General features: G+C 40.3%; 1 protein-coding gene across 1 annotated transcript in view; it reads left to right on the top strand.

Annotated features, from left to right (window-relative positions):
• Positions 1–27,856, top strand: part of PRKAR2B (protein kinase cAMP-dependent type II regulatory subunit beta) — a 104,022-nt gene that overhangs the window by 52,841 nt on the left and 23,325 nt on the right. Inside the window, exons 3-4 of the mRNA XM_045494462.1 lie at positions 14,338–14,390; positions 21,664–21,747. Of these exons, the coding sequence (XP_045350418.1) occupies positions 14,338–14,390; positions 21,664–21,747 (137 nt within the window). The remainder of the gene's footprint in view (positions 1–14,337; positions 14,391–21,663; positions 21,748–27,856) is intronic.

Below are 27,856 nucleotides of genomic sequence, written 5' to 3'. Positions count from 1 at the left end.
CCCCCACCCAAAACCCTCCAGCAACCCTCAGTTTGTTCTCTGTATTTAAGAGTCTCTTACGGTCTGCCACTATTGTGCTGTTATTGACATATGCATTGTGTATGTTAGAAATCCAGTAATGCAGTTTTATAGTTATTGGTTTATGCCATCTTGTCTTTTAAAGTAAAAAATTAAGAGAAAAAACAGCAAAAGTGTGTTTATACAGTCTTGTATATTTACTCACATATTAACCATTTCCAACCCTCTTCATTTCTTCCTGCCAATTTGAGCTAGCATCTGATGACGTATCCTTTTAGCCTGAAGGACTTCCTTTAGTATTTCTTTTAGGGCACATCTGCTAGCAACAAATATTCTCAGTCTTTGTTTACCTGAGAATGAATTCATGTTATCTTCATTTTTAAAGGATAGTTTTGCTGGGTATGGAATTCTTCGTGAAACAATTTCTTTTGGCAGTTTGAATATGGCATCAATGCCTTCTGATCTTTATTGTTTCTGATGAGAGGTTAACTATTATTTTATTATTCCCTGGTATATGATAATTTTTTTTGCAGTTTTGAGGATTTTCTTTGTTTTTGATTTTTAAACACTTTACTAAAATGTGTCTAGGTATAGATTTTTTGGTGTGTGTTTATTCTAGGCTAAGTTTCATTGAGATTCTTGGGTAGTTAATGTTTTTCATAAAATTTAGGAATTGGGGGGCTATTATTTCTTCCTATTTTTTTCTGCCCCTTTCTCTCTTATTTTGGACCTGCCATTATGTGTAGGTTAGCATGGTTGATGTTGTCTCATAGGTCTCTGAGGCTGTATTTTATTTATTCATTTTTTAAGTCTATTTTACAGATTGAGTAATTTCTGTTGCTCTATCTTCCAAGTTTCTTGGTTCTTTCTCTTGCCAAGTCAAACTTGGTGAGCCCATCTAGTGAATTTTCTGTCTCAGTTATTAGGTTTTTCAACTTGAGAATTTCATTTGGTTCTTTTTTTTTTTTTTTTTTTTTAATGTTTATTTATTTTTGAGAGACAGAGCACAAGTCAGGGAGGGGCAGAGGGAGAGGGAGACACAGAATCCGAAGCAGACTCCACGCTCCGATCTGTCAGCACAAAGCCCCACGCAGGGCTTGAACTCACAAACTGGGAGATCATGCCTGAGCCAAAGTTGAACGCTTAACCAACCGAACCACCCAGTGCCCTAAACTGTGTACCGGTCTTGAAGCTTACTTAAAATTGTTTTTTTTTACATTTATTCATTTTTTGATAGAGAGCACAAGCGGAGGAGGGGTAGAGAGAGAGAGAGGGAGACACAAAATCTGAAGCAGGCTCCAGGCTCCGAGCTATCAGCACAGAGCCCGACGCGGGGCTCAAACTCACAAACCGCGAGCTCATGACCTGAGCCGAATGCTCAACCTATGCCGGATGCTTAACCGACTGACCTAAGCCGGACGCTTAATCGACTGAGCCACTCAGGCGCCCCTTGAAGCTTACTTTAAAAATAAATAAATAAATAAAACTACTAAGATTTAGTGACCATTTCTTGTATCATTATATACTCCTATAAAATTTAATTTTTAAATGGACTTGTAGTATATCAGTAGTATATATATATAGATATCATTAATTTATTTATTGTTGAAGTTCAGATTTCTTCTATTTTGATCTGTCATCTCTTCAGATTACTTGAAGAGCACTTGTTGAAGTCGATATGAGCATTTTCAAGACCTACTATTTTCAAACTGACTCTTCCATCCAGCCCTACCCCCAGTTTAGAGTTTCACCAGCAGTATATAAAAGAACTCATTCTAAAATAGGCATCGTCTCTAAAACTGGATTTTATTAAAAAACAAACAAGTAACTTTGCTAATTTTAGATTTTAAATGTGTAATTGCTATTTTATCTTATTTTTGTATTTCTCATTTTGTCTTTGTATAATTTTTCTTTTTAATTAAAAATTAATTTAAATTCATTGTCATTTATCATCTCACAGATCTTGACAGTTTTTTAAAGCTTCCCTTAATAAAATAGAAATGGAAATTTTCTTTTCTTCAGGAGGAAAGTTCTATTAAGCTATTATAAGGATTTATTTCTTTTGGCTTTAAATAATGAATAAGCTAGACTGAATTGCATTTACTTGTGAATATATATCATAATATATTTTAAGTCTTTTGATATTGATATGTACTGTTTTGTTACAATTTGGTCATATTTTTCTAAAATAACGTTGAAATTCTTATTATACTTCTGATAATCACATAGGCTTGAATTGAAGGGTGTTCCCCTAATGCTTACATTTGGTAGTTTTATTACTAAACCTGGAAGCTGGAAATTGACCAAACTCTTTTCCCATAATTCTGGCTATATTTAATCCCAAATTCACATCCTAGAGCCATCTGATCAAATGATTCTGGTCCTGAAAATTTATTAATTATGAGAAGAATCCCTGTAGTGTTTCTATTCCTATAATTTTTTCATAGGTACATGTTAAGCAGCAGTAGTCTCAAAAACAGTAAACAAATTAAATTATTCAGAAGCTTTAAGTTGCCCCAGCTCTACTACATCTGAAGGACAGAATTGTGTTTTGGTAAATAGGAGTATATCATTCATTATCAGCTAGCATTTATATTCATGTTACTTTGCTGTGATCCAAGGTCTCAGACCAAAACAAAATTCCAAGAACTGAGCTTTTGTGCTCTTGGGAAGCTGTTTGTTGACTTTTAATCAAAGTATGAAAATTCTTTTTTGATTTCTCCTTGGCTGTTAATTTCTGAAAACCCATAATATTTATCAAATATAATGCTCAAATCCTCCTTAGACTATTTCAGCAAAACACAAATATAATTTCTATTATAGTACTCTCCTCTACAACAAATGGACCTACTTGTCTGCTACTTGGTAGTTCTGGAGCATATCATTGAAGAATTATGGTGATTAACAGTAAACACACTCAGGGGCGCCTGGCTGGCTCAGTTGGTTAAGCATCTGACTCTTGATTTCAGCTTAGGTCACGATCTCATGGTTTGTGGGTTCGAGCCCTGCATCTGGCTCTGTGCTGACCATGTGGAGCCTGCTTGGGATTCTCTCTCTCCCTCTCTCTCTGCTCTCCCCTGCTTGTGCATGTATGCTCTCTCTCAAAAAACAAACAAACAAAAAAACCAAAAAACTAACTTAAAAGTAGTAAACACATACATGGGCTTTAAAATGTTGATGGATATCAAAATATTCTCAAAATTATTCTTCAGGCCCTTTTTGTGGTATCTCTTCACCTTATTCTTGGTCATTTATAAGTTTTTATTCTGTCTGTTAAAGAAAATTTACTTGGAATGTATTATTTGGAAAATACCCACATATTGGGCCCTTTGATTACATACCCTTGCCATTTCTTGGATCTTGCACATTGTTAAGTTTTCTTATATCCTTTACTGATGAAAGGAGCATTAGTGACTATAGGGGGACCACTGTTTCACGTGAGAGGGAGTGGGAGCTCATGTGGTACTCCTCTATTCTCTGAGCTTAGTGTATGAATAGTGGTACTGTGTACAATGTTTAGAAACCTACCATCTTGATGTGATTCTTTTTATAAACCTATTGAATGCCTTGTCCTCTTATGTCCTACTTCTTATAAACAAGTTAATTATCAAAAGAGGTGATGGTTTCAGGGACTGAATGCATATGTGAAGAGCATGTGGTGAAAAGGAAATGGGTTGGGGGTAGATTCAGTGATTGAATCCACATACTTGATAACTAAAGTTTTAAGATACTTTGGAGCCCATCTCTAGAATAAAAATTCACTTAGCGTATGTACGTGAGTTCTGACAGGACTTTGTTTTTGCTTAGGAGGCAGTTTTGAAAAAAAATTCATACATTTTTTTGGGAACAGATTAAAGGAGGTTTTGGTTTCCATAGCTTTAATAATAGGAAAACAGCAAATGATGAGCAAATTCTAATTTGTTTGAAGCTCTCTATTGCTGGTCATTTCTGTATCTCAGTGACACTGAGCATGATGGTTTATTTGCAAGGTGTGACTTGTTCCTGATTTACAGTCACTTAAAGTAGGTGGTATACAGATGGGGGAGAATAGTTTTTAGAAACAAAAACATAGAAATGAATTTGTAAGTTATGAAGTTCTACTCTAAATATCTCCCTTGTTGAAAGGGCAGCAAAAACAATGAATCAGGGCAATTGAATGAAACGTGTGGTAGCTAAAATGCTTATTTATGTGACAGTAGGCTGTTGTGTAGTGGAAATAAGAGGAAAAAATTTATAGACATTCTTTTAGGATTGGTAATTATATGTGGGAGATGATTTAGGAACCTATTTGAATGAAGGTTTATGACAGAATTTTACAGAGAACCTGAAGGCGGTCTGGGAAGGGTTGATTCTTAAAGCCATATCCATAACCTTGGGGAGAGGTAAAACAACTAGATTAGGTAGAAACTGTTTCTCTCCAGATACCGTATGTTTTCACTCTTAACGTGGATCCTGAGAAACTTAACAGAAGACCGTGGGGGAGGGAAAGGAAAAAAAAAGTTAGGGAGGGAGCCAAACCATAAGAGACTCTTAAAAACTGAGAATAAACTGAGGGTTGATGGGGGGTAGGAGGGAGGGGAGGATGGGTGATGGGCATTGAGGAGGGCACTTGTTGGGATGAGCACTGGGTGTTGTATGGAAACCAATTTGACAATAAATTTCATATTAAAAAAAACTGTTTCTCTCACTTCAACAAGACAGGGTTATACAGTTATACATCTTGGCTAAAAGTTCTATAGTAAGATTTTGCCGACATGAACATAACTGATCTGGGAATTAAATACTCACTGATGTTCTACTTAATGAAGCCTGCCAACATTTCTGGAAGATAGGTGTAACAATATTTATATTGCTGTCTTTGTAGCTGAAATTTAGGCAGTAATGGTAGATTATAATAACTTTTAATATTTTGATGCAAGAAATACTGAAATATTAAGTTGTATGTTAAATGACTATTCAATTAATACTTGGAAGGCAGTTTTAAGGAAATCGTAATGATTCTGTTCAGAGTTTATGAGCCTTAGTGTGTAGATTTTTTTTTAATGTTTATTTATTTATTTTTGAGAAAGAGAGAACACAAGCAGGAGCGGGGCAGAGAGAGGGGGAGACACAGAATCCAAAGCAGGCTCCAGGCTCTGAGCCGTCAGCACAGCCCCTGACTCAGGGCTCAAACTCACGAACCATGAGATCGTGACTTGAGCTGAAGTCAGACACTTAGCTGACTGAGCCACCCAGGTACCCCTAGTCTGTAGATCTTTAAACTAAGAACTTTTCACCTTGTTTTTAAGTAAACTGTGAAGTTGATTTCAGTACTCTCACCGTTCCCCTTCTAAGCAATAGGACGAGAGAGGAAACCTTGGGCTTAAGGCCAGTAGCTGGTTTCTCTGCTCATTAGGGCTCTTCATAATATTCTGGTTTTCTCTCCTCTGAGCATGTGGTGGATGCAGGTCCCTTTCTCCTGAACTTAGGAATGTCCATGTCACTTGCCCTGTGAACTGTGATTATGTATTCCTTCTTGGCAGAAGTGACATGTATCACTTCAGGCAGAAGCTTTAGGAGTGTAGGGGAGGAAAAATTCTCCTGTACCCTCTTTGGGGCTCTGGCTGGGCCTAAGAAACTGACATAGGATTAATAGGAGAACTTACATACATTTCATTGAATGTCTACACATATGTGGGGTCCTTCACAAGAAAACGAAGACCCAAGCAAGTGACTAGAGCAGGAAGCTTTTCTATCTTTGAGGCGACAGTAAGTTTGTAAAGTATTGACAAGACAGAAAGGGGTTTGCGCTCTGAGTAGTAAATGGTCAAGAGGTAGCAAGGGTTTTTTTTATTTAAAAAAATTTTTTTAAGTATTTACTTATTTTTGAGAGAGAGAGAGAGAGAGAGAGAGCATGCAAACAGGGGAGGAGCGGAGAGAGAGGGAGACACAGAATCTGAAGCAGGCTCCAGGCCCTGAGCTGTCAGCACAGAGCCCATCGCGGGGCTGAACTCAAAAACCCAGAGATCATGATCTGAGCCAGAGTCAGTCTATTAACTGACTGAGCCACCCTGGTGTCCCAACAAGGGTTGTTTATACAGCCTTCTTGGCCCTAACTTCCTTGTCTTTCATAAGGATGGGTGTCTCCCTTCCTCCTGGTACAGGAAAGGTATTTTTCACCTGGGAGATTTCAGGGGAAGAGGGCGATGTGGGGGAGGTCAGAGTGACCTTCTTGCTCATGCCGTTTTGTCAGGCTTCTTCGGCTTAACGCAGTCCAAATAAGGTGCCATGTTTTTGGGTGCTGGGTCTTGAACCAGGAGCCAGTGAGCAGTTTGCCACTGCCTTGGGGACTGGTGACATTCCAAGTGGTGGAGGCTCTGTCGGCCTGCAGCCTTCAACAAAGGCGACAGGGAGCAAAGTACCCACGGGACATGGATATGGCCATATCCATGGACATATCCTGTGAGCAAGAAGGAAACTTTTGTTTTCAGTCACTCCGTTTTGGGAATGCTTGTTACTGTGGTAGAAGCCAGCCTACCCTGGCAGATGCAGTTTCACTAGGTCTAAGATCAAAAGAAAATCATACTTTTCTCACCACTGAAATGCCTATTCATTTCCTCACTCATCTTTGTTCCCATTGACTGTGTGCCAGCTACTGTTTTAAGTGCTAGAAATGCCACACCGAACCAAACAGTTTCCTCTTTTCTCCCACTTCTTCCCACTGCCTGTTGACTGCCAGGGGGCTTCTTTCTCTGTGAAGCCTCCTCTGTCCTCCAAGCAGCTGCTCACTCGTTTTCCCCTGTGCTTCTACAGCATTCTTTTCCTCTGCATCATCTCTCAAATTCCACAATTAAATTTTTTTTAAATTTTTTTAAATGTTTATTTATTTTTGAGACAGAGACAGAGCATGAGCAGGGGAGGGGCAGAGAGAGAGGGAGACACAATTCGAAGCAGTCTCCAGGCTCTGAGCTGTCAGTGCAGAGCCCAATGCAGGGCTTGAACTCACAAGCTGGGAGATCATGACCTGAGCTGAAGTCCGACGCTTAACCAACGGAGCCACCCAGGCGCCCCCAAAATATTTTTTTAATGGTAAATAAGAATTCCAATGGAGGGGCGCCTGGGTGGCTCAAGTTGGTTAAGCGTCCGACTCATGAGCTCACGGTTCATGGGTTTGAGCCCTGCATCCAGCTCTGTGCTGACAGTGTGGAGCTGGCTTGGAATTCTCTCTCCCTCTCTCTCTCTGCCCCTCCCATGTACTCACTCGCTCACTCTCTTGCTCTCTCTCAAAATAAGTAAAAAATGAATTTAAAAAATTAAAAAAAAAATTCCGATGGGTCCTTTTGCTTGAACGTGATTTGGGATCAAAATGTGAGCTTCTCCATTGTTAGATGTGTCCAAATGCCTTTGCTCCGTGAATTCAAAGTTAGGATCTTCACTGATGTGTCAGAGCAGATGGACACCACCCCTACCAGGGCAGAAATGTGGATGGGGGAGGAGGAGAGTCCGTTGACTGTCACTGTGCCTTTATTTGGCTGGAAATAGTGCATCTTATCCAGTGCTTTTTTATTATTTTTGTCTCACCCAAAGTCTTTTTAGGCTCCTTTCCCTCATCCCTCCCACCTCCATAATGAAATTTTAATACCACTCATGTACTGTGTATCTGTTTGTGTATTGTGTATATATATGTGCTTTACCCCCCCCCCCCCCACACACAAAAAAAGTAGTTTTTTTGTGCTGTCCCCCAACTAATCTTGCTTTTTACTAGTATTTGTAAGGGTAATTTTTTTCCCTTTGTAGGAGGGCATTTCCACTTCAATAAGCTAAGTTTAACCATATTGCAGCAGAACTCTGTTGTCTAATGCACCTGTGCTTTTTATCAGAGCTTTATTTTAAGTTGATTATCATTTAAATACATATGCTAAAATCTTACTGTACTGAGAACACTGGAAAAGTGAACGTTAATGTCTTTTATAGGAATCGATTTTTTTCTAGGTTAAATGCCTTTAAACCATGCAGTTTCTCTGTACAGGCCACATTTGCTTTTTCCTCCTTTGACAAATATCTATTGAGGGTGTACTGTGCACAGGGCTCTGTGCCAGGTGCTGAGGCCCAGTGTAGTGGCTCACGGAGTTCAGGCTGGCTCCTATATGCTTTGTTAGGCAGCAAGCTAGCACGGGTTATATAAACTAGTCCGATGCAGAGCTGTTTGAACAAATTTTTATACGTTTCCAACAAAGTACAGTGGACACTGGGTGAAAACCCCTGGGAGGTGCTGTAATCCCTTGTGCAGTAGAATAAGAAGGGTACTTGGTTTTTGTCCTGAGTCCCTGGCACACAGCTCCTCAAACCCTTAGAATCTCCTGAGTGATAGGAATTTATTTGCTACGCAGTGACTCTTGGCTGAGGGTCTTCTCGATAGCTTGAGAATGGGGGCTGGTTGCCAGAAAGAACAAACTTTGATTAGAAGCTTGGAACTTTTCTGCCCTAACCCCAACCTCTGGGAAGGGGAAGGAGACTGGAGATGGAGTTAATCACCAGCGGCCATTGATTTAATTAATTGTGCCTGTGTAGTAAAACCCTAGATGACAAGGAGCGCCTTGGTGGCTTCGTTGGTTAAGCATCCAACTCTTGGTTTTGGCTCAGGTCATGATCTTACAGTTTGTGGGATCAAGCCCTACGTTGGGCTCTGTGCTTACAGTAGGGAGCCTGCTTGGGATTCTCTCTCTCTCTCTCTCTCTCTCTCTCAAAATAAACATTAAAGGGGAAAAAAAAAAAAGAAGAAACTGTAGATGACAGGGTTGAGAGCTTCCAGATTGGTGAACACATCAGAGTGCTGGGAGGGTGGCATACCCAGAGAGCACTTGGAGATTCTGCCCCTCCCCCATACCTTGCCCTGTGAATCTCTTCCATTGGCTGTTCTTGAGTTGTTCCCTTTATAATAAACCAGTAAGAGTAAGGAAGGCACTTTCCTGAGTTCTGTGATTCATTCTAGTGAATTATGGAACCAGAGTGGTCATGAGAACCCTCAATTTATAACTGGTTAGTGGCCTGGGAATCGAGATCAGCATCTGAAGTGGGGTTGGTCCTGCAAGACTGAGCCCTTTGACTTGTGGCATCTGACACTAACTTCAGGTAGATAGTATCAATTAAATTGGATTGGTAGACAATCCAGTTGGTATCAGAGAGTCGGAGGAGTGCTGTTGGGAGAAACAACATGTATTTGGTGTCATGATGGGAAAAAAAAATCCCTTAACCTTGGCTGTCACTGCAGTTGATCCTTGAATAACACAGGTGTGAACTGTTCAGATCCACTTATACATGGATTTTTTTCAGTAAGCCTGGTACAGCATCACAGTACTGTAAATGTATTTTCTGTTCCTTAAGATGTTCTTAATAACATTTTCTTCTGTCTAGCCTTCTTTGTTATAAGAATACAGTTTCTAACACATATAACATACAAATGTGGGTTAATCAACTGTGTATGTTATCAGTAAGGCTTCCAATCAACTGTAGGCTACTTGTAAAGTTTTCAGAGAGTCAAAGTTATATGTGGATTTTTTAGGGGCGCTTGGGTGGCTCAGTTGGTTGAGCATCCAACTCTCGATCTTGGTCTCAGGGTTGTGAGTTCAAGTCCTAAGTTGGGCTCCCTGCTGGGCATGAAGTCTACTTTAAAAAAAGGTTATATGTGGATTTTCAACAGCATGGGGGTTGTCTTCCCTAACCCCTTCATTGTTCACGGGTTAACTGTGTGCAGGTGTGTGTGTGTGTGTGTGTGTGTGTGTGTGTGTGTGTGTGTGTGTGTCTTACAAGAGAAGATTGAGGGCCAAGCCCCAGAAGGTACAGAGTCAATATAGTTCCCACTTTCCTATTCTGTCCTGCGAACTATGACAGGTGACTGGCTATGTAACACATGCATATCACAGTACAATGTGGGAATCAACTTAAATTCTTAGATCATTCTAGATGTCCAAATAGATAATGTGAATATAGCAGGAAAGCCTCAATATAGGGTTCACTTAAAGAATAAGGCTCTGGCCCTTCCTACTGTGTAATTGCCATACAAAGAAGAGATATATAGTTTCAGGCTCAATTTCAGATTTTCCAGGAGGGATAAGGTAAATACATTTTCCAAAGAATACAAAACAGCTCATAGTAGCTGGAGGCTTTGGTTTGAGGGTCCTTCAGGTACAGAGCCTTCATCCATTCATTCCTTATACATATATTTCCTGAGCTTCTAATCTCTGTGCCAGGCCCCTTGGTGAACAGATAAAAGTTCTCATTTCTTTCTGTTTCCATTTCTTAGACAAATGGTGTTAGACATTTTAGCAAAGAAGGACAACTTTTTTTAAACATTTATTGTTGAGAGACAGAGAAAGAGTGTGAGCAGGAGAGGGGCAGAGAGAGAGGGAGACACAGAATCCAAAGCAAGTTCCAGGCTCTGAGCTGTCAGCACAGAGCTCATCGGGGGGCTTGAACTCACAAACTGTGAGGTCATGACCTGAACTGAAGTCAGACGTTTAACCAACTGAGCCACCCAGGCGCCCCATGAAGGACAACTTTTATTCATTCATTTATTCTACTTGTGTTGGAGAGTCTATAATGCAGGTAGAATATTAGGAGATACTTAAACAAGGTATCATCTCTGTCCTCAAAGACCTTGCAAGCTTGTTTGTTCATTAATCAGTCATTCATTCAAAAAAGTATGCCTTGAGCCAGGTGGCATGCCAGGTCCATGCTAGGGAACTAGAGAGGGAACAGGAGCGCACAGTTAGCTCCTGATGGGCTGTAAGTCCCAGCCTCAAGGGGGAGCAGATAGTAACACCTTTGGGAGAGTACAGAGTGTTAAGTGAAAACTGTGATCTCTGCCCATGGTATTGGGTCAGGGCAAAGGGAGTGCACAATGGGTTTTCCTAAACTAGCTCTAAGGAGGGTGCCTCTGGTCTAACTTATTAGTTGGGGCTGGAGAGAAAGGATGGCTTGGAAAGGAGTTCCAGTCCCAGGAAACAGCATAAGTAAAGATTTGGGGGATGGAAAACACCATGGCAGCATACAAGACTGCACGTGCTGTGTTTTGATTTGGCTGTAGGAGGAGGGAGATGAACTGTAATGTAGTGAAACAGTTGCACATAAATGCCAAGAACTAAACCTTGTAATATTGGCACAGTAAATAGTTCAAGGAAATGGGCAGCCAAGAAACAAATAAGCAATGCTGTAGATATCACAAATTAGAAGGGTGTTAAATAACAAATAATACTGGGACAATTAATAAGCTATTTAGAAATATAGTAGATTCTTACTCATAATTTTTGTCAGAGGTTAGGGGATTGGAATTTAGAGATTAGAGAATTAAGATTGCCCTCTATGCATTAAAATTTAAGATCAACACTAAAGGATTTACCTACTATACCAGCTCACTGAATATGTGATCCCATTAGCAGTGCTGACCACATGGGCCCCATATTTACAAGGGCCCCGAGTTTAGTCTAATGTTCTGTTGTTGCCCTCCTGAAATTCTTAATTTTGGAAAACAGGTCTGTGTTTTCATTTTGCACTGAGTCCTGCTTATTATGTAGCAGTCCTGCTTGTGGGATTGGTCATCTATGAAAACAAGGTTACAGAGCCAAGCTTTAGAAGTAGATGTCCTCATGCTTTTGGAAGAGTTGCAGCCAACAGGATTAAAGTGTGTAGGCCACAAGAGCAGGACCATCTGTATGGTGTCTGTGGAAGCCTCAAGCTGTCCCAGACTGATGCCACTAAACATTCATTTTATTAGACACACTCTCTGCCTCTAGCTCTTTCTCATCGAGCAGGCTTTTAATTGTGATTTGGCTTCTTCCATGGTCTTCCTGCAGGGAGAGAGCTGGTCATGCTGACTCCATACTTGATTCAGGGGTGAGTTACTAAATTGGTGTTCTGGCGATACGCATCAGTGAGGTGTTTTAATGGGAGCTTGCCCCTGAGAGACAGGCCCCCTGTCACAGCTTGTTGACAGCTTGAGCCAGGTGATTGTGGGTTGTGGGGAAGGGGAGCTGCCCCATGTGTTGTGGCTTGTTTATTGGTATCTTTGGTGTCCCTCAGTAGCCTGCAGCTTCCCCCTAAGCACCCCCCAGTTGTGACAATCAGAGTATCTCCAGACATTGCCAGATGTCTTCTGGGGACAGAATTGGTCCTGGTTACAAGTCATTCACTCACTGGCCAAGGTGTATATAGAGTAATGCCTGGAGAAAAGAAAGCACATGTTAGGTTTTATAATAATAAGGGCGGTTGGGGTGCCTGGGTGGCTCAGTCGGTTAAGCATCAGACTTAGGCTCAGGTTATGATCTCACAGTTAGTGGATTCAAGCCCTGCATCAGGCTCTGTGCTGACAGCTCGGAGCCTGGAGCCTGCTTCGGATTCTGTGTCTCCCTCTCTGTCAGTCCTTCCCCTACTGTCTCTCTCTCTCTCTCTCTCTCTCTCTCTCTCTCTCTCTCAAAAATAAATAAACATTGGGAAAAAAATTTTTTTAATAATAAGGGCAGTAGTAGTGCTAATGATGATAGACTCCTGAGGCCTCTGGAAAGACATTTGTCAGCTGCTCACTGAACCTCTGTTCTTTAAATTTCTCCCGTCTACAGCAGAATAAAGGTCCACATGAATTAAAGGGCAAATGTAAAAAGATCTACTTTTAAAAAAGTGCAAGAGAGGTAAATCTTTAGATTTGTAAATAAAGAAGGAGTTTCTAAGCTCAAAACCAGTGGTATTTTGGGGATGTTTAATGTTGAGTTTAAATCGTATAGAGGAATTTTCTTCCTTGATCTCACTACATTAAAAATAAATAAATATGCCTAGCTTGTGAAAACTTTGTAATTGTAGTTAAAAAAACACACTGGATAAAATGACTGTGAGAAATAGGTCAGTGGTGTTAAGAAACTGGTGTAAATCAAAAAGAAAACCAAATGCATACAGAAATTCCTCATATATAAAGACAAAGGTAGAAATATAGTCAGCTTATAAACATTTGAACATAGTTTAAAATGCAAAATAATATTTGTTTATTTGTTTATTTACTTATAAATTTTTATTTATTTATTTTGAGAGAGGAGGAGGGGGCCGAGGGAGAGGAGAGAGAGAATCCCAAGCAGGCTCCATGCCGTCGGTGCAGAACCCAACACGGTGCTGTATCTCACAAACTGAGATCATGACCTGAGCCAAAATCCAGAGTCAGATGCTTAACTGACTGAGCCACACAGGTGCTCCTAAAATTCAAAATAATTTTTAAAATTTTAAATAAATTTTTCATAGGCAGGATTTTAAGCAGTAACGTCCAATTCTGTTGTATAGTTTACAGAAGTCTTACATCTTCTTTGTGGGACAGCAGATGGGTACAGTCCCTCTGGAAGGAAGCTTGGTAATAAGTATGCCTTAAAAAATTGTCATACCTGTTAGCCCCCAAAAATTACGTTTGGGAATAATTCCCATAGCATAATCTGAAATGTAGACAAATATTTATGCGTGAAGAGGTTTATTGCAAGCTTCTTTTAATAGAAGCCAGCTAAGTGTCTAGCATTATGGGAGTGGTTAACGTTAGTTTATGATAATTAATCAGCAGTCTTTAAAACAATTTTTGCAAAATGTTCCTAATGGCATATGCAATTCTTACAGTGTTAAATGAAAAAAGCAAGCTATTAACTGAATATACAGTATGAACTCAACTCAGAATAAAAACTAGAAAGGAATATGAGCATGTTAATCATATTTGCCCTTGGAAGACTGGGTTATGAGTAATTTAGGGTAGGTACTCGTAACTGTACAATTAAGTTGATCATCTCATAGCAGACTTAGACTTTTTTTGGTTTCTCTTTGAGGAATTTTTAAATCTTGTGCATTTCTAGAGCTTGGAAATGAAGGTGGAACAGGTGAAGCTATGTTTCTTTGAGTAACAGAAAGTAGAAAGCAATTGTCATTGTCTTAAAGTACTGTTTTATTGGTTCGTGGGTTCGAGCTCCACGTCGGGCTCTGTGCTGACAGTGCTGAGCCTGGAGCCTGCTTCAGAGTCTGTGTCTCCCTCTCTCTCTGCCCCTCCCCTGCTCACGCTCTGTCTCTCTCTCTCAAAAAAAAAAATAAATAAACATTAAAAAATAAAAAAATTAAAAAAAATAAAGTACTGTTTTATATTTTAATCAATTTTTTATAAATTGAAATAAGAAATTGGTTTTGGGGTGTAGACTGCTTGCCCTGGCTGAAATGAATTAATGTTGTTTTATACCATGGTTCTCTTTTTGTTCATTTATTTTTTTAAGGTATATTTATTGTAGTATGTTTCTTGATAAAAACATCAAATGTCCATTTTTATTTTTATAGTATGTGCCGAAGCTTATAATCCTGATGAAGAAGAAGATGATGCAGAGTCCAGGGTATGTAATTAATAAGTTAATTTTAAATTATACTCCTGTATTGGATCAGGAATATAATAATAAAAGATGTTAACAGGCATATAGATCAACAGAAGGCATAATGGAAGTATTTTGACTGTTTCTTTTTCCTAGTTTTTTCTTGGATGCTTTACTTCTACTTCAAGTTCTATAGAATTACTTTTTTCCAAAAAGAGTCTTTTTGTTTGGGTAAAAGGAAAGATGAACATAAACACCAGTTGTGGTTTCATTTCTTTTTGCACAAATACGGCCTGGTGATGGAAAATGTTTTTTAGCTATCTTTCTCATAGTGTTAATGCTGTTTTTTCTGATAGTATTTCTAGTAAAGAAAAATACCGGGGAAAGCCTTTTTGTTCCTACTAGTTTATAACAACAGAAGCTTATTCTGAAACAAACAAAATCACAGTGAAATTACATCTAATGTGTCAGTTCAAAAGTTCTTACTTTTAAAAATCTATTATGAGTCTTAATAGATTGCTCAGAAACTGATTTCTTGAAGGCTGTAATGTTATTTGTAAGAATTTGTCCAGTTTTGTTTGAAGCAGTTTTTAAGCTATGTCCCTTCACTCCCTTCACCTTTTATTTATTTAGTAAAAAGTAAGCTAAATATAAGAGATTGCTCTGCCTGAAAAATGGAAAGTAATGATTTTCTTTTTTTCTTTCTTTCCTTCCTTCCTTCCTTCCTTCCTTCCTTCCTTCCTTCCTTCCTTCCTTCTTTCCTTTTTTCCTTCCTGTCTGTCTTTGTTTCATACTTCCTTGGCAAAAGCTCCATTTGTTGTTTGGCCTCAAAAAATAAAAATTTATTTCTGTAGCTCTGACAATACTTAAATAAGATTGAGTTTTAATATGGAAAAGCAAATATTATATCCCTAAGTCATTACATCATTAAGCTCCCTGAAATATATGTAAAATCCAGGGGTAGAAAGATCAAGGAGCCTCTGTTACACAGAAGGTCTTGAAGAAAATCCCATCTCATTCTTGTACCTGTGGGGATTCCCAGCACCAGCATGGGGGGGAGCTCACGGTTTGCTACCAGAACTCAAATTAATTTGATAATGTCTATAAATTCTGGCCTGAAATTATGTTTTCTTATGATTAAGTTATCATTACTAATGTGTGGCATATTGTTAGCACTTCATGTAGGTGGAAAAACCAGGCCTTCCCCGTCGTGTACTTGATTTATGTATCTAGCAGAAACAATAACGGGTGACTTTGAAGAGGACACACATCTCTACACTTGTTCATAGCTACCATTTGATCCGTGATAGGTAAAGTGGTTGGCTGGGTCACACTCCACTTAATTCCTAACAATCTTATTTGGGAGGGGTGGTACCAGTTAAGAGTCATTTGGCTACATTAAAAAACCCAATCACATTGAGATAAAAATTAAAAATATATATATATTGGGGAAATTTATTGGATATATTCTTGGAAATCTCATAGAATTCCAGAAAGAATTAAAAAACCCAAAAAACCGAAGCCGTAGACGGTAGACAGGAGCCAGGCCACCTCTGGGGTCTCTCCATAGCAGTGATTCAGGACTTAAGACTACTGCTCTGGAAAGGGACTTGGCTACCAATTGCTTTTATGCTGTGTCTCTCAGTTTAAAGACCCAGTTTCCCTGGGAGAGTTTCTCACGGACCCAGCTAGGGGGCCAGGGACAAGAGGTGCAGACTTAGCTACTGGCCACCACTTTTAAGTGAAGGCAGTTCCTAGAGAAGGAGGAATCTCAATGGGTGGGGATTTACCGCTAGAGTTATCCCCTGTAACACCCTTCATATTACTTTTAACAGTGTATTTGTAATTAACTTGTTATAATTATAAGGCGCTTCAGATTCTCTCCATTAGGAGAGAATGACTGTTCTTTAAACATGTTACTAAAAACTGCACTGTTTTTCCAGTCTTAGATACTACAAGGCAAACTGCACCATAGCACTTGGAAATGATTATGACAGATTTCAAAATTAATTGGCTCTAAGCAGGTATTGGAAAATGTAAAGAAAATATATAGTATATTTTGATAAGGTACCATTTCATTTGAACGTTTTGTATTATTTCACAGACTATAAAGCAGATCCTTAAATCTCAGATTAGTATAAATGAATATTTATTCTGATATGAATTCAAAGAAAATTTAAACACTTAAGATTGATGTTGCAAAATCACAAATTAGATTTTACCTTTAATGAATGAAAACACAGGGGTGCCTGGCTGGCTGAGTAGGTAGAGCGTGTGGCTCTTGATCTTGGTTGTGAGTTTGAGCCCCACATTGGGTATAGAGATTACTTTAAAAAAATGAAAATATCGGGGTGCCTGGGTGGCTCAGTTGGTTAAGCTTCCGACTTCGGCTCAGGTCATGATTTCAGAGTTCGTGGGTTTGAGCCCCGTGTCAGGTTCTGTGCTGACACCTCAGAACCTGGAGCCTGCCTCAGATTCTGTGTCTCCCTCTCTCTCTCTTCTCTTCCCCTCCCCTGCTTGCACTCTGTCTCTCTCTCTCTCTCTCTCTCAAAATAAATAAACATTAAAAAAATTTTTTTAAATACTTAAAAAAAAATGAAAATATACAAGTTTTATTTACATCTAACATGTAACCCTTCTGGTAGAGAAGAGCTGGTAAGTTTAAGAGTAGATCATTTCTAGCAGAGCATGCAACTCTTGATTTTGGGGTCACAAGTTCAAACTCCACATTGGGTACAGAGATTACTTAAAAATTTTTAAAAAACAGTGGAACATTTCTTTGTTGTGTTACTCCACAGAATTTGGAGGGTGGGGGGTGCCTTCTGTATATCTGGTGGGGTGCTAGGATGTTCCTTGCTGAGCACCATGGACAAATCCCTGCCATCTTGGGGCTTAGAGTCTCCTAGCAGAATTAGACAACAAGCCAGTAAATTAATGAACAGTTGCAAAGTGTGAGCACTAAAAGGATAGTGAAGCAGGGTCTAGTAATGAAAACAAAACCAACCCCACATGACAGGGTCCCTAATTAAATGGAGTGGTTGCAGAAGGCCTCCTTGATGTGAGACTGGGGAGAGTCTTGCTCGAAAGCCCTGAAGCCCCTTTTGGGTTGATCTCAGAGTCTCAGCAGGGAGCAGGTGATAGTTCCCAGCCAAGGCAGGTGTGGCCACAGTGGTTCAGGTGAGGCTGGGGGAGGAGGGAGGGAGATTTAATACCCAGTAAATGTGATGGAATCCATCTAGGTGTTCAGATTTAAATTTTTTAAACGTTACCTTCAGCTCTGTGTGGAGAATGGACTGGACACATAGAAAAATATCTTGTACAGATATCTCTTGCTTTACCAAAATAGATTTGTAGTGTTTTCTTTAAAGAAAACATCTACATAATTTTTTTTTATGAATTGTTTTTCTGATTATTTAGTTGAAAGACACCCAAGATTTAGATAAGTTGACAAACTTTTTCTGTAAACCTTTTTTTTTCCTGAAAAATTTACTGTTTTCAGATAATAAATATTTTAGGCTTTGGGGGCCATACAGTTTCTGTCAAAGCTACTTGCTCTGCTCTTGTAGCTTGAAAACAGCCATAGACACTACATAAATGGATGAATGTGGCTGTGTTCCATTAAAACTTTATCTATGGGGGTGCCTGCCTGGCTCAGTCAGTAGAGCACGTGACTCTTGATCTTGGGGTCATGAGTTTGAGCCCCATGTTAGGTGTAGAGCTTATTTAAAGAAAAAACCAAAAAAAACGTATTTATGAACACTTGAATTTGAATTGTATCTAATTTTGATGTATCAGGAAGTATGAATTCTTTTGATTTTTATTAATCCCAATCATTCTTAGCTTAGGGGCCATGCAAAACGAATTTGGCCTTCAGGCCATAGTTTGCTGACCCTGGTTTAGAGAATAAATTTTGTAGCCAGCCTCCCTGGGATGAATCATAGCTCTGCAGCTCCGAACTTTCTGACATTGAAGAAATTACTTGGGACAAGTTCATTTTAATATAGGAGATCATACAGTAGTTTTCTTCTTCTGTTGGCTTATTTTACCTAGCATGAATTGCTACCTGCTTCATGGGGTCAGTTACTAGGATAAAATGAGTTATTATTTTTAAAGCCCTGAAACCAGTACCTGGCACATAATAAATGCTATATAATTATTTGGTTTTTTGTTTTATAATTACTTGTTTAAAAAATAAGATTTTTATCCGGAAATCAGAAATAAATTTTAATTAAAAAATAAAGTGGCTGCTAGTAAGAAGAAGTCACAGTTGGGTGTATTGCTGAAGCCTTAGTTTTCCAGGTGCAGATCTTACATGTAGGATCACACCAAACCCAACAGAAAAAGAGTCTTTAGAAGCGGGAGAGCATCTTTTGAGCAGTTGGTTACAGGGTGGAGGCACCCAAAGTCTCAAAGATTCACCAGATTTCTGACTGCTTTCCAGAGCATAGAGCAGGATTTTAATATAGGGTCTGTTGTAAAAGATAAAAAAGACTCCGGGTACAGAGGAGTGATGGTGGGGAGAGGGGACAGAGGGAGAAAGGAAAGCAGTAGACAGTAGCTGTGGTGGCAGGATTAAGAACCAAGATTTAAAAGTGTTAGTTCTTGGGGCATCTGGGTGGCTCAATCTGGTAGGCATCTGACTTTGGCTTAGGTCACGATCTTGTAGTTCGTGGGTTCGAGCCCCACATAAGGCTCTGTGCTGGCAGCTCAGAGCCTGGGAGTCTGCTTCGAATTCTGTGTCTCCCTCTCTCTCTGCCCCTCCCCTGCTCGCTCTCTCTCTTTCTCTCTCTCTCTCAATATAAATAAACATTAAAAAAAAATTAGAAGTGTTAATTCATAAGAATGGAGGTAGTAGGAGAGAGAGAAAAGGAAACTGCTGTTGTGTGAGGGGTTCCGTACAGAGTGAATGGTTGGGGCAAAAGACTTAAATTCATTACAAGAGTAAATCAAGTGCAAGGTGGTGCTAAGAAAGATTAAAGAAGACAATCTGGGTAATACAGTCACACCTCAGCACTTCATGAAGGAGGTGGTCTCCGTTCCCAAGGGTCCAGGGAACTTCAAGATGGGGTGGAAGGCAGGAAGCTTTTGTAGGACAAGGAATAAGGAACAAGGAAACAAGTATAGAGCCCGGGGTGGCATGGCTTTGGGGGTTGGCTACTGGCCATGCTATGTTTCTGGTGCAGCAGAGTATTTACGGGAACATGAAAGCTATTTAAATTGTGGTTTGCTGACGTTGCTCCCTGGGCAGGAATCCCTCCATCTTGGGCCTAGAAAGTTATTTCAGCAAGGGTGCCATGGTATCCCTGACTTTTTCTCTCTGAGGACAGAGCTTCTCAGCAGGCAGACATTTTATGATTGTTTCAGTGTTGAAGATCTAGTTGGATTTTGTGAAGTGAGAGGTGACTGTTTGTTTTATTGTGTTAGCCTTCCTTATTTGAAGTAGGGAGATAGGAATTTTGGTTGGCATGAATTTTTTTAATGCCCAGATTTTAAAAATTTCTTGTGTTGTAAGCAGTGAGTTAGTTGGCACCAGGGTCTGCTTTTTCTGTGTCCATATGTCATCTTAGAATCTAGTTTGAGGTGAAGTTTGCTTATATCTTACCCATATGGGAAAAAATGCAATGACTTCCTCTCCCACTGGCTAATACTCTTTTGAGGAGTATATAAATGCTACACAGACAGGCATACCTTGGAGATACTGTGAGTTCAGTTTCAGACTACCGAAATAAAGCATGTATTACAGCAAAGCCACTCAAATGAACTTTTTGGTTTCCCAGCGCAGAAAGAAGTTATGTTTACACTCTGTTGCAGTCTGTTCAATGTACAGTAGCATTATGTCTAAAACAACAACATCCATGTCTTATTTAATTATATACTTTCTTGCAAAAAAATGCTAACCATCATCTGAGCTTTCAGCACGTCCTAATAACTGATCTCAGATCACCGCAACAAATACAGTAATAATGAAAAGGTTTGAAGTATTCCAAGAATTACCAAAATGTAACCCAAAGAGACAAAGTGAGCAAATGCTGTTGGAAAAATGGTGCCAACAGACTTGCTCAACACAGGGTCACCACACACCTTCAATTTGTAAACACACCTGTGAAGCACAATAAGGTGAAAATAAAACGAGGAAGGCCTGAATAACTGTAAATATCCTTTATTCCTCTTGGGCCTATGATTTTCATCAATTTTTAGCCACCTGAGATTGGCCTGAAGCACTGATTCTGATTTCCCATTGTGAGTGTTGGTATATTCATGGGCACAGAACTCACCCCTGCCTGGTTGTGGCTGTGCTGATGGCAGGGCCAGTGGCAGAAGGGCTGGGACACCTGCTCATCAGCTGCCATAGCCACTCTTTGAGCATTAGAATAGGAAAAGGTGGTGTGTCGGGGTCCAGGATGACGCCATGCCTGCTGTGTTTAGGACTGTCTCTTGCCTCTCTACTCATTTTATAGTTACAAACTACCAGTGTTCACAAAAGAGTGGGCCTTTTGGTTCAAGTTGGTTGAGGCTTCTGCTAGTCAAAAGGGACTCTGGAGAGTTGACAGGCCACACTTCCAGAGGGCATTCTGTTGGTCTTCCCCCTTCTGGAATGACAGTTTAGGAAGAATATACCTCACTGGTTTTCTTTGAGCTCATTCTAAACTGAGCACACCAGGACTATTGGATTCATTTTTCCTCAAATCCACACTCCCTAGGCATGGTGGCATGCATTGACTTGGTCCCTTGGGAAAATCACTCTTTGGTCCGGGTAGTTAGGTACATTGTGCATAAAAATGTATCTAACATCTAATGCAATATACTTGTAAGAATTAATTAGCTCCTAGAGGCAATCAAGTTTCAAAGGGAAGATCAACATCCTGAAAGACTGTTCCACTCAGTGGTAGTGTGAAACAGTATTGAAGGCTATTGAGAGAATATTAAAACAGAACGAAGGCAGCCTGCAGATCTTCAACGTAGGTGTTTTGACCTGCTGCCCTTTTGTGTGTTCCTACTGGCTGGGAGCTTTGGAGTCTTTAGTGATGAGCCAATCACAGACTTTTACCAAATGAATATGCTAATCTGGGGGAAACACTCTTGAAAACCATTCCAGTGCTGAATTGATGAATGTGCACCACTTCCCAGATATCAGCTCTGTTACTTTCCCTTTCTTAGTGAGCTGCTAGCTGAGGTCTGGCCACCTAAAGTGAACCTCAGCACTGACCATTCTTCCCTCCAACATCCTGCTAGGAAATTTCACCCCTTACGAGTAAGATGAGTAGACTAATTGTTTGTTAATTTGGTATCCTTTTAGATTATACATCCCAAAACTGATGATCAAAGGAATCGATTGCAAGAGGCTTGCAAAGACATTCTGCTATTTAAGAACCTGGATCCGGTAAGACAAATCTCACTAACCAGAAATGGGTTTTTTTTCCCGTGTCAGAGTGAAGAACTGGGTAGGGTCTTAGATTTTACCCTCTTTACAAGCTAACATCACCCAGGGTGATGTAAAGGCCCCACCGTGGATGCCTGCGTGTACAGTGGGGTTGTGTTCTAGGAGAGCAACCCCAGGCTTCGGAGGTGCTCTGTTGTTACAGCTAGGAGTTCAGAGGTCTGCCTGCACCTTGTCTGGGGAAGACATTATCTCATCCCTCGAGGTTACTTGTTACAAACATTGCCCTGAGAAATGGCCCAGATGAAGAGAAGGTAGGACCTTGCATTCTTTGTACAGCCAGTAGGAACGTGCAGGATGGTGCAGAGCCTGTGGTGGATTGCCTCTCTTACCAGCTAGTAATAGTAATTACATTTTAACGTGTGACTTGTCTGTTATACGTATTTTAAAGGTAACATTTTACTTGGCCTCAAAGGAGGGGGATTTCTTTCTTTCTTTCTTTTCTTTCTTTCTTTCTTTCTTTCTTTTTTTTGGTAAGGATTTCGAAATCTCTGGTCTTTGGTTCTGGGTAATTTTCTAGAATACCCTCTTTCAGTGTTTTGCCCTGAATTCTGACTTAATTGTTCTTTTCCTTCATCACAGATTATGCCTCTTCACTGCTCTGTGGTCCTTTGGGTTGCCATGATCCTGCTGCCATGATCCAAATGTGGGAAATGAGTCAACTCTTGTAGCTTACCTCAACTTTTCTTTGTTGGTCAAACACAGCATTTTATAGTTTTCAGATTGATGTCCTGGAGAAGAAAGCATTAAATTAACACCTACTCTTTTAAAGATAAGGTCTTCTGAAGGCCATTTTTATAAAGAGGAAGGGACTGCGTTATACCAAATCTTCTATACTGGGTCATATGACACCTGCAACATTTTTTAAAAATCCTTTGTTTTGCGGTACCTGGGTGGCTAGGTCGCTTACATGTCTGCCTTCGGCTCAAGTCATGATCTCACGGTTCGTGGGTTCGAGCCCCACATCGGGCTCTCTGCTGTCAGCCCGGAGCCCACTTCAGATCCTCTGTCTCCCTCTTTCTCTGCCCCACCTCCACTTGCACTTGCTGTCTCTCTCTCTCTCTCTCTCAAAAATAAATAAACATTTAAAAAAAAGATTCTTTTTTTCTAGTACCACATATGTGTCTTCACATCCTCCAGGAACACAGATTATACTTTGTGACTTTGGAGATGTTGTTTTAGGACCACACATTACAAGTTCTTGTCCAATTTGACTCAGGTCCTCTAGAATTCTGAGTTAGCAAAACTGTGAGCTCTAAAGAATGGGGGTGTTGGTTGTTTAATAATGAAAAATTAAGAAATGAAATTAAGATAGAAAAATACAGGAATTCAGTTTAGAAATGCAAACATTTTCTTGTAGTATTAAATTACAGATAGAATAAGTGACTAACGGGAATTTGTGAAATTTTGATGGGCTTCCAAATAATCACATATTTCATTTATCTAGAATGATAATGATTCTGTGAAATAAAAGATACTTAAACTATGTAATTTCTTTCTTTATTTTTTTTAATGTTTAATTTTGAGAGAGAGAGTGCAAGCGGGGGAGAGGCAGAGAGAGGGAGACACAGAATCTGAAACAGGCTCCAGGCTCTGAGCTGTCAGCACATCGCCTGACGTGGGGCTCGAACCCACAAACCATGAGATAGGTCATGACCTGAGCCGAAGTCGGATGCTCAACCGACTGAGCCACCCAGTCACCCCTAAACTATGTGATTTCTATTGATCGTCCACCAGTGCGAGTCCAAATAATTACCAGTGGAAAGATACAACTTTGTGTGTGTATGGGGGTGGGCATTGGAATTAAACTAATTTAGTATTTAACTCTTGCCCTTCAGGTACATGTGGAAGACAGCTGTAAAATTAATCCTCAGTTTTTCCCTTCAGCTAAACAGATTCTTTATTTTTCAACTAGAACTTTACATGGTAGGATTTCAGAGCTCACCGAAAACAGTGCTTCTCACGCTCTGCTGCGCCTGTAAATCATCAGAGGATCTGGTGAACAATGCAGGGTCTCGTTCAGTAGGTCTGTCATGGAGCCTGAGAGACTGCATTTCTCACCAGCTCCCAGGTGAGGCTGATGCTCCTGGCCCACAGCCATGCTTCCAGGAGCAGGGACTAGGGCCAGATGTAAAAATACTCTAGTTCAGGTTTTTGGCACTCCCGCCTGTTATTTTGTTTGCATACTTTCCTATTGAATTGAACCCGCATTTTAATGCATCAGCAATGACTAGACATTGCTATTCAGGTGCCTGTACACGAAGTGATAAACAGATGGGAGTTAAATAGCTGTTAGGCGTGTTTTCTGGGAATGCTTCCTATTCTGTTCTGTCCTCTAAATTGATTTTTCTTGCCATTTCAGCTTTAACTCTTTTAAAGCCCTGTAAAAAGTGCATTTAAAATAATTAAATTTGGGGTACCTGGGTGGCTCAGTTGGTTAAGCGTCTGACTTCAGCTCAGGTCATGATCCCATGGTTTGTGGGTTTGAGCCCCGTGTCGGGCTCTGTTCTCACAGCTCAGTGTCTAGAGCCCACTTCAGATTCTGTGTCTCCCTCTCTCTCTGCTCCTCCCCCGCTCATGCTCTGTCTCTCTTTCTCTCCCAAAAATAAATAAACATTAAAAAAAATTTTAAATATGGGCACCTGGGTGGCTCGGTCGGTTAAGCGTCCAACTTTGGCCTAGGTCATGATCTCGCGATTCGTGAGTTCGAGCCCCGTGTCGGGCTTGGTGCTGACAGCTCGGACCCTGAAGCCTGCTTCCATATTCTGTGTCTCGCTCTCTCTCTGCCCCTCCCCTGCTCATGCTCTGTCTCTCAAAAATAAATAAATGTTTAAAAAAAAAATCTAAAAAAATTTTTTTTTTAATTTTTTTTTTTCAACGTTTATTTATTTTTGGGACAGAGAGAGACAGAGCATGAATGGGGGAGGGGCAGAGAGAGAAGGAGACACAGAATCGGAAACAGGCTCCAGGCTCTGAGCCATCAGCCCAGAGCCTGATGCGGGGCTCGAACTCACAGACAGCGAGATCGTGACCTGGCTGAAGTCGGACGCTTAACCGACTGCGCCACCCAGGCGCCCCTCTAAAAAATTTTTTTTAATAAATAAAATAATTAAATTGCATTTAAAATAATTTTTTAAAAGCTATTACTAGTAGATTCTGGCAAGGAGCATCTTTATTTAATTAAAGTGATTATTTTTATAAACAGTAATTTTTTGTAGCCTTCTTTTGCTTCTTTGATGAAGGTCTTCAATATGTATATATTTTTCAAAGGCCAGTTCATAGGGGAGGGAAAAAAACAAGAAAAAGCCGCTTCACAAAATTAGCAAATTCATGAATTACCATTATTGAATATTTTATAGGGAAGAAGCAAATGTATTTACATAGTTGCTTCCAAAAGATTTTTTTTTTAAATTTGAGCCTGAACTGTCTTGATTTATTTCCCTACTATCTCAGATCTTTCTGGGAATGATACAAAATATAGATGAGTAAAAATGTATGTTTCTCAACAAATTACCACCTGGAATTAAAAAAACCTCCCCAAACATGACAGTTTGAAGATTTTAGGTTAAGCTTGTGGTCTTTGAACAGTGTTCTGGTTTCTCATGATACACATTTTTTTTACAGTAACCCAAGTGCATTTACATTGAATGACATATTTGGCTCCTATAACCTGCTTATAAAACAGCACCCTTCAGTTTGATGCCGTGCCCGCATACTGTGCTCCAAAACCTGTATAAAGTGTTGGATGCCACAGAAATGCATGGTTCTTGTCCTCTTGGAACTTACGATTTGATGGGGGATCCAAATACCCACACCAAGCAATTTGGTAAAACATGGGAAATGCTGTAATATAGTCAGGACACTGTGAGAGGGTGAGGGTCTCTCAGCCCCCTGAGGATCCAGGAAGCTGGGGAGGCCACCTGAGCTGAGCCTCAGAAAATGAGTAGAGTAGGAACTTGGCAGGGGAAGAAAAGGGAGTGTTCTCACTGGAGCCTGCAGCAGAGGACACCCAGTGGAGGGAGCATAGGGTGTGTGTGTGTGTGTGTGTGTGTGTGTGTGTGTGTGTGTGTGCGCGCGCGCGCGCGCGGTGTGTCATAAAGGACTGTTCTTGACCTCCACCCTGCAGCGTTGGCTGCCTATTGAAGGCAGTGAGAAGTCACACTTGAAATACTTTAAGCAGCAAAAGTAGTAATCGAACGTGTGTGACGTCACTGTGGTGGCAGGGTAGAGGGTAGAAAAGTGGGAAAAGGGACTTAGGGAAGAGGGGTGGTTTCATAAAATATTCAGGATTAGCAGAAGCTGGCACTTTTTAGGGACTGGATGATTTGTGACCTGATGCACAGGGTCTAGGACGTCTTCCTCCCAGTGTCTCTGCTGGAATGACCATGAGCTGGTACCTTTTTCTGAAATGGGAAAATTTGGAGGAGGAAAGGGGGGGCAGTAATTACTCACTTATAAGAAGAATGATCTAGGCTTTGTATCTAGCATCTCATCTCAATTCCCTGAAGTCATTGTGTAGCTTGGAAATCTTGCACCTCCTTGGCCTCCGAACGTTTTTTTCCTGGGAGTGCTGTGTATGCATACATTGAGCACAGCATTTGTAATTATGAATCTCTTTGAAGATATCCTTTTCATGAATATTTCAATGCTCGACTCAGTAGGCCGTTTTTCTTCTGCAATATTTCTAATTTGAGACAAACTGAAATAATTTTCCTAGGCTCTCTGATAGGTTCTTTCATTAATGGAGAGTAAATTGTTATTTTTGAAGTGAGTCAGAGACCTTTCACCAAGCACGGTCATGGGTCTGCGTTCCAAAGAATAAGCTGTGGATTTCCTACTGTGGTTGTCAGTCACTGGGAAAACCTCTGCATATTAAATATTTCCTAAGTTCTTTTCACTCTGTGCATAATGATGGGGAAAGTGCATTTTGATTGATTAGAACAGACACCTGTCACATTGAGAAGTTCTAGAAGAAATGATTGTTCTGTATTTTACCAGGAATTACTTTTCTATCGGTATGTGAATTCCTAAGCTTTATAATGTTCTAACATGCAGCTCATTCCAAGATGACCAAAAAAAAATAATGTATTTCATCTTTCTCTCCCATTTGACATTTAGAGAAAGAGCTAATCAATAAGGCTGATATTCCCTCTCCATCGGGCCTAAAAGGCTTGGAATATAAATAGTAAGCAAAACAAAATATTAGTAAACCATTTACTCAAACTTCATAACTTTGATAGGTGACCATATGTTGCCTGGTTGATGAACTCATTTGGATAAAATGGTCCCTGTGAGGCCAATTAGCACCACATCAAGACAGCACTGTTTTGCTGCCACATTGGCTTCATCTTCCACAGGGGCTGCTCTTTCCCACGTAGGTGCCAGCGCTCACACAGGAACTGGGGGGTGGGGAGATGAAAACCATTTCCTGCAGACCACCTCTATCATTCCTCCAGAAGCTTTTCTTACCCCACGTGAAGATGCAGTAGTATGTTCTCTGTTTCAGTGGAGAATTTGGCTTTTTTATTCATTAAAATTTTTAGGCGCACCTGGGTGGCTTAGTCTGTTGAGCTTCTGACTTGGGCTTAGGCCATGATCTCACAGTCCGTGGGTTCGAGCCCCGTGCCAGGCTCTGTGCTCACAGCTCAGGGCCTGGAGCCTGCTTCAGATTCTGTGTCTCCCTCTCTCCACCCTTCCCCTGCTCTCTCTCTGTCTCTCAAAAGTAAACATTAAAAAGTTAAAAAAAAATTTTAAGTCCACATGCATATTCAATTTCTAAAAATTCAAAAAGAACAAAAGAGGAGGGGTGCCTGCATGGCTCAGTCAGTTGGAGCTTCTGGGTCTTGGTTTCAGCTCAGGTCTGGATCTTGCGGTTCCTGAGATTGAACTGCACATTGGTTTCTGCACTGACGGAACGGAGCCTGCTTGGGGTTCTCTCTCTCTGCCCCTCCCTCACACACTTGCACATATGTACCTCTCTTCCTCTCTCTCTCTCTCTCAAAATAAATAATAACGTTTATTTAAAAAAAGAATAAAAGAATAGTCAAGGGAA

This window comes from Leopardus geoffroyi, chromosome A2 (assembly GCF_018350155.1).
Source record: "Leopardus geoffroyi isolate Oge1 chromosome A2, O.geoffroyi_Oge1_pat1.0, whole genome shotgun sequence".
NCBI classification, from domain to species: domain Eukaryota; kingdom Metazoa; phylum Chordata; class Mammalia; order Carnivora; family Felidae; genus Leopardus; species Leopardus geoffroyi.
The sequence above is the reverse complement of the archived record's forward strand: the minus strand, read 5'-3'. Positions and strand labels throughout refer to the sequence as shown.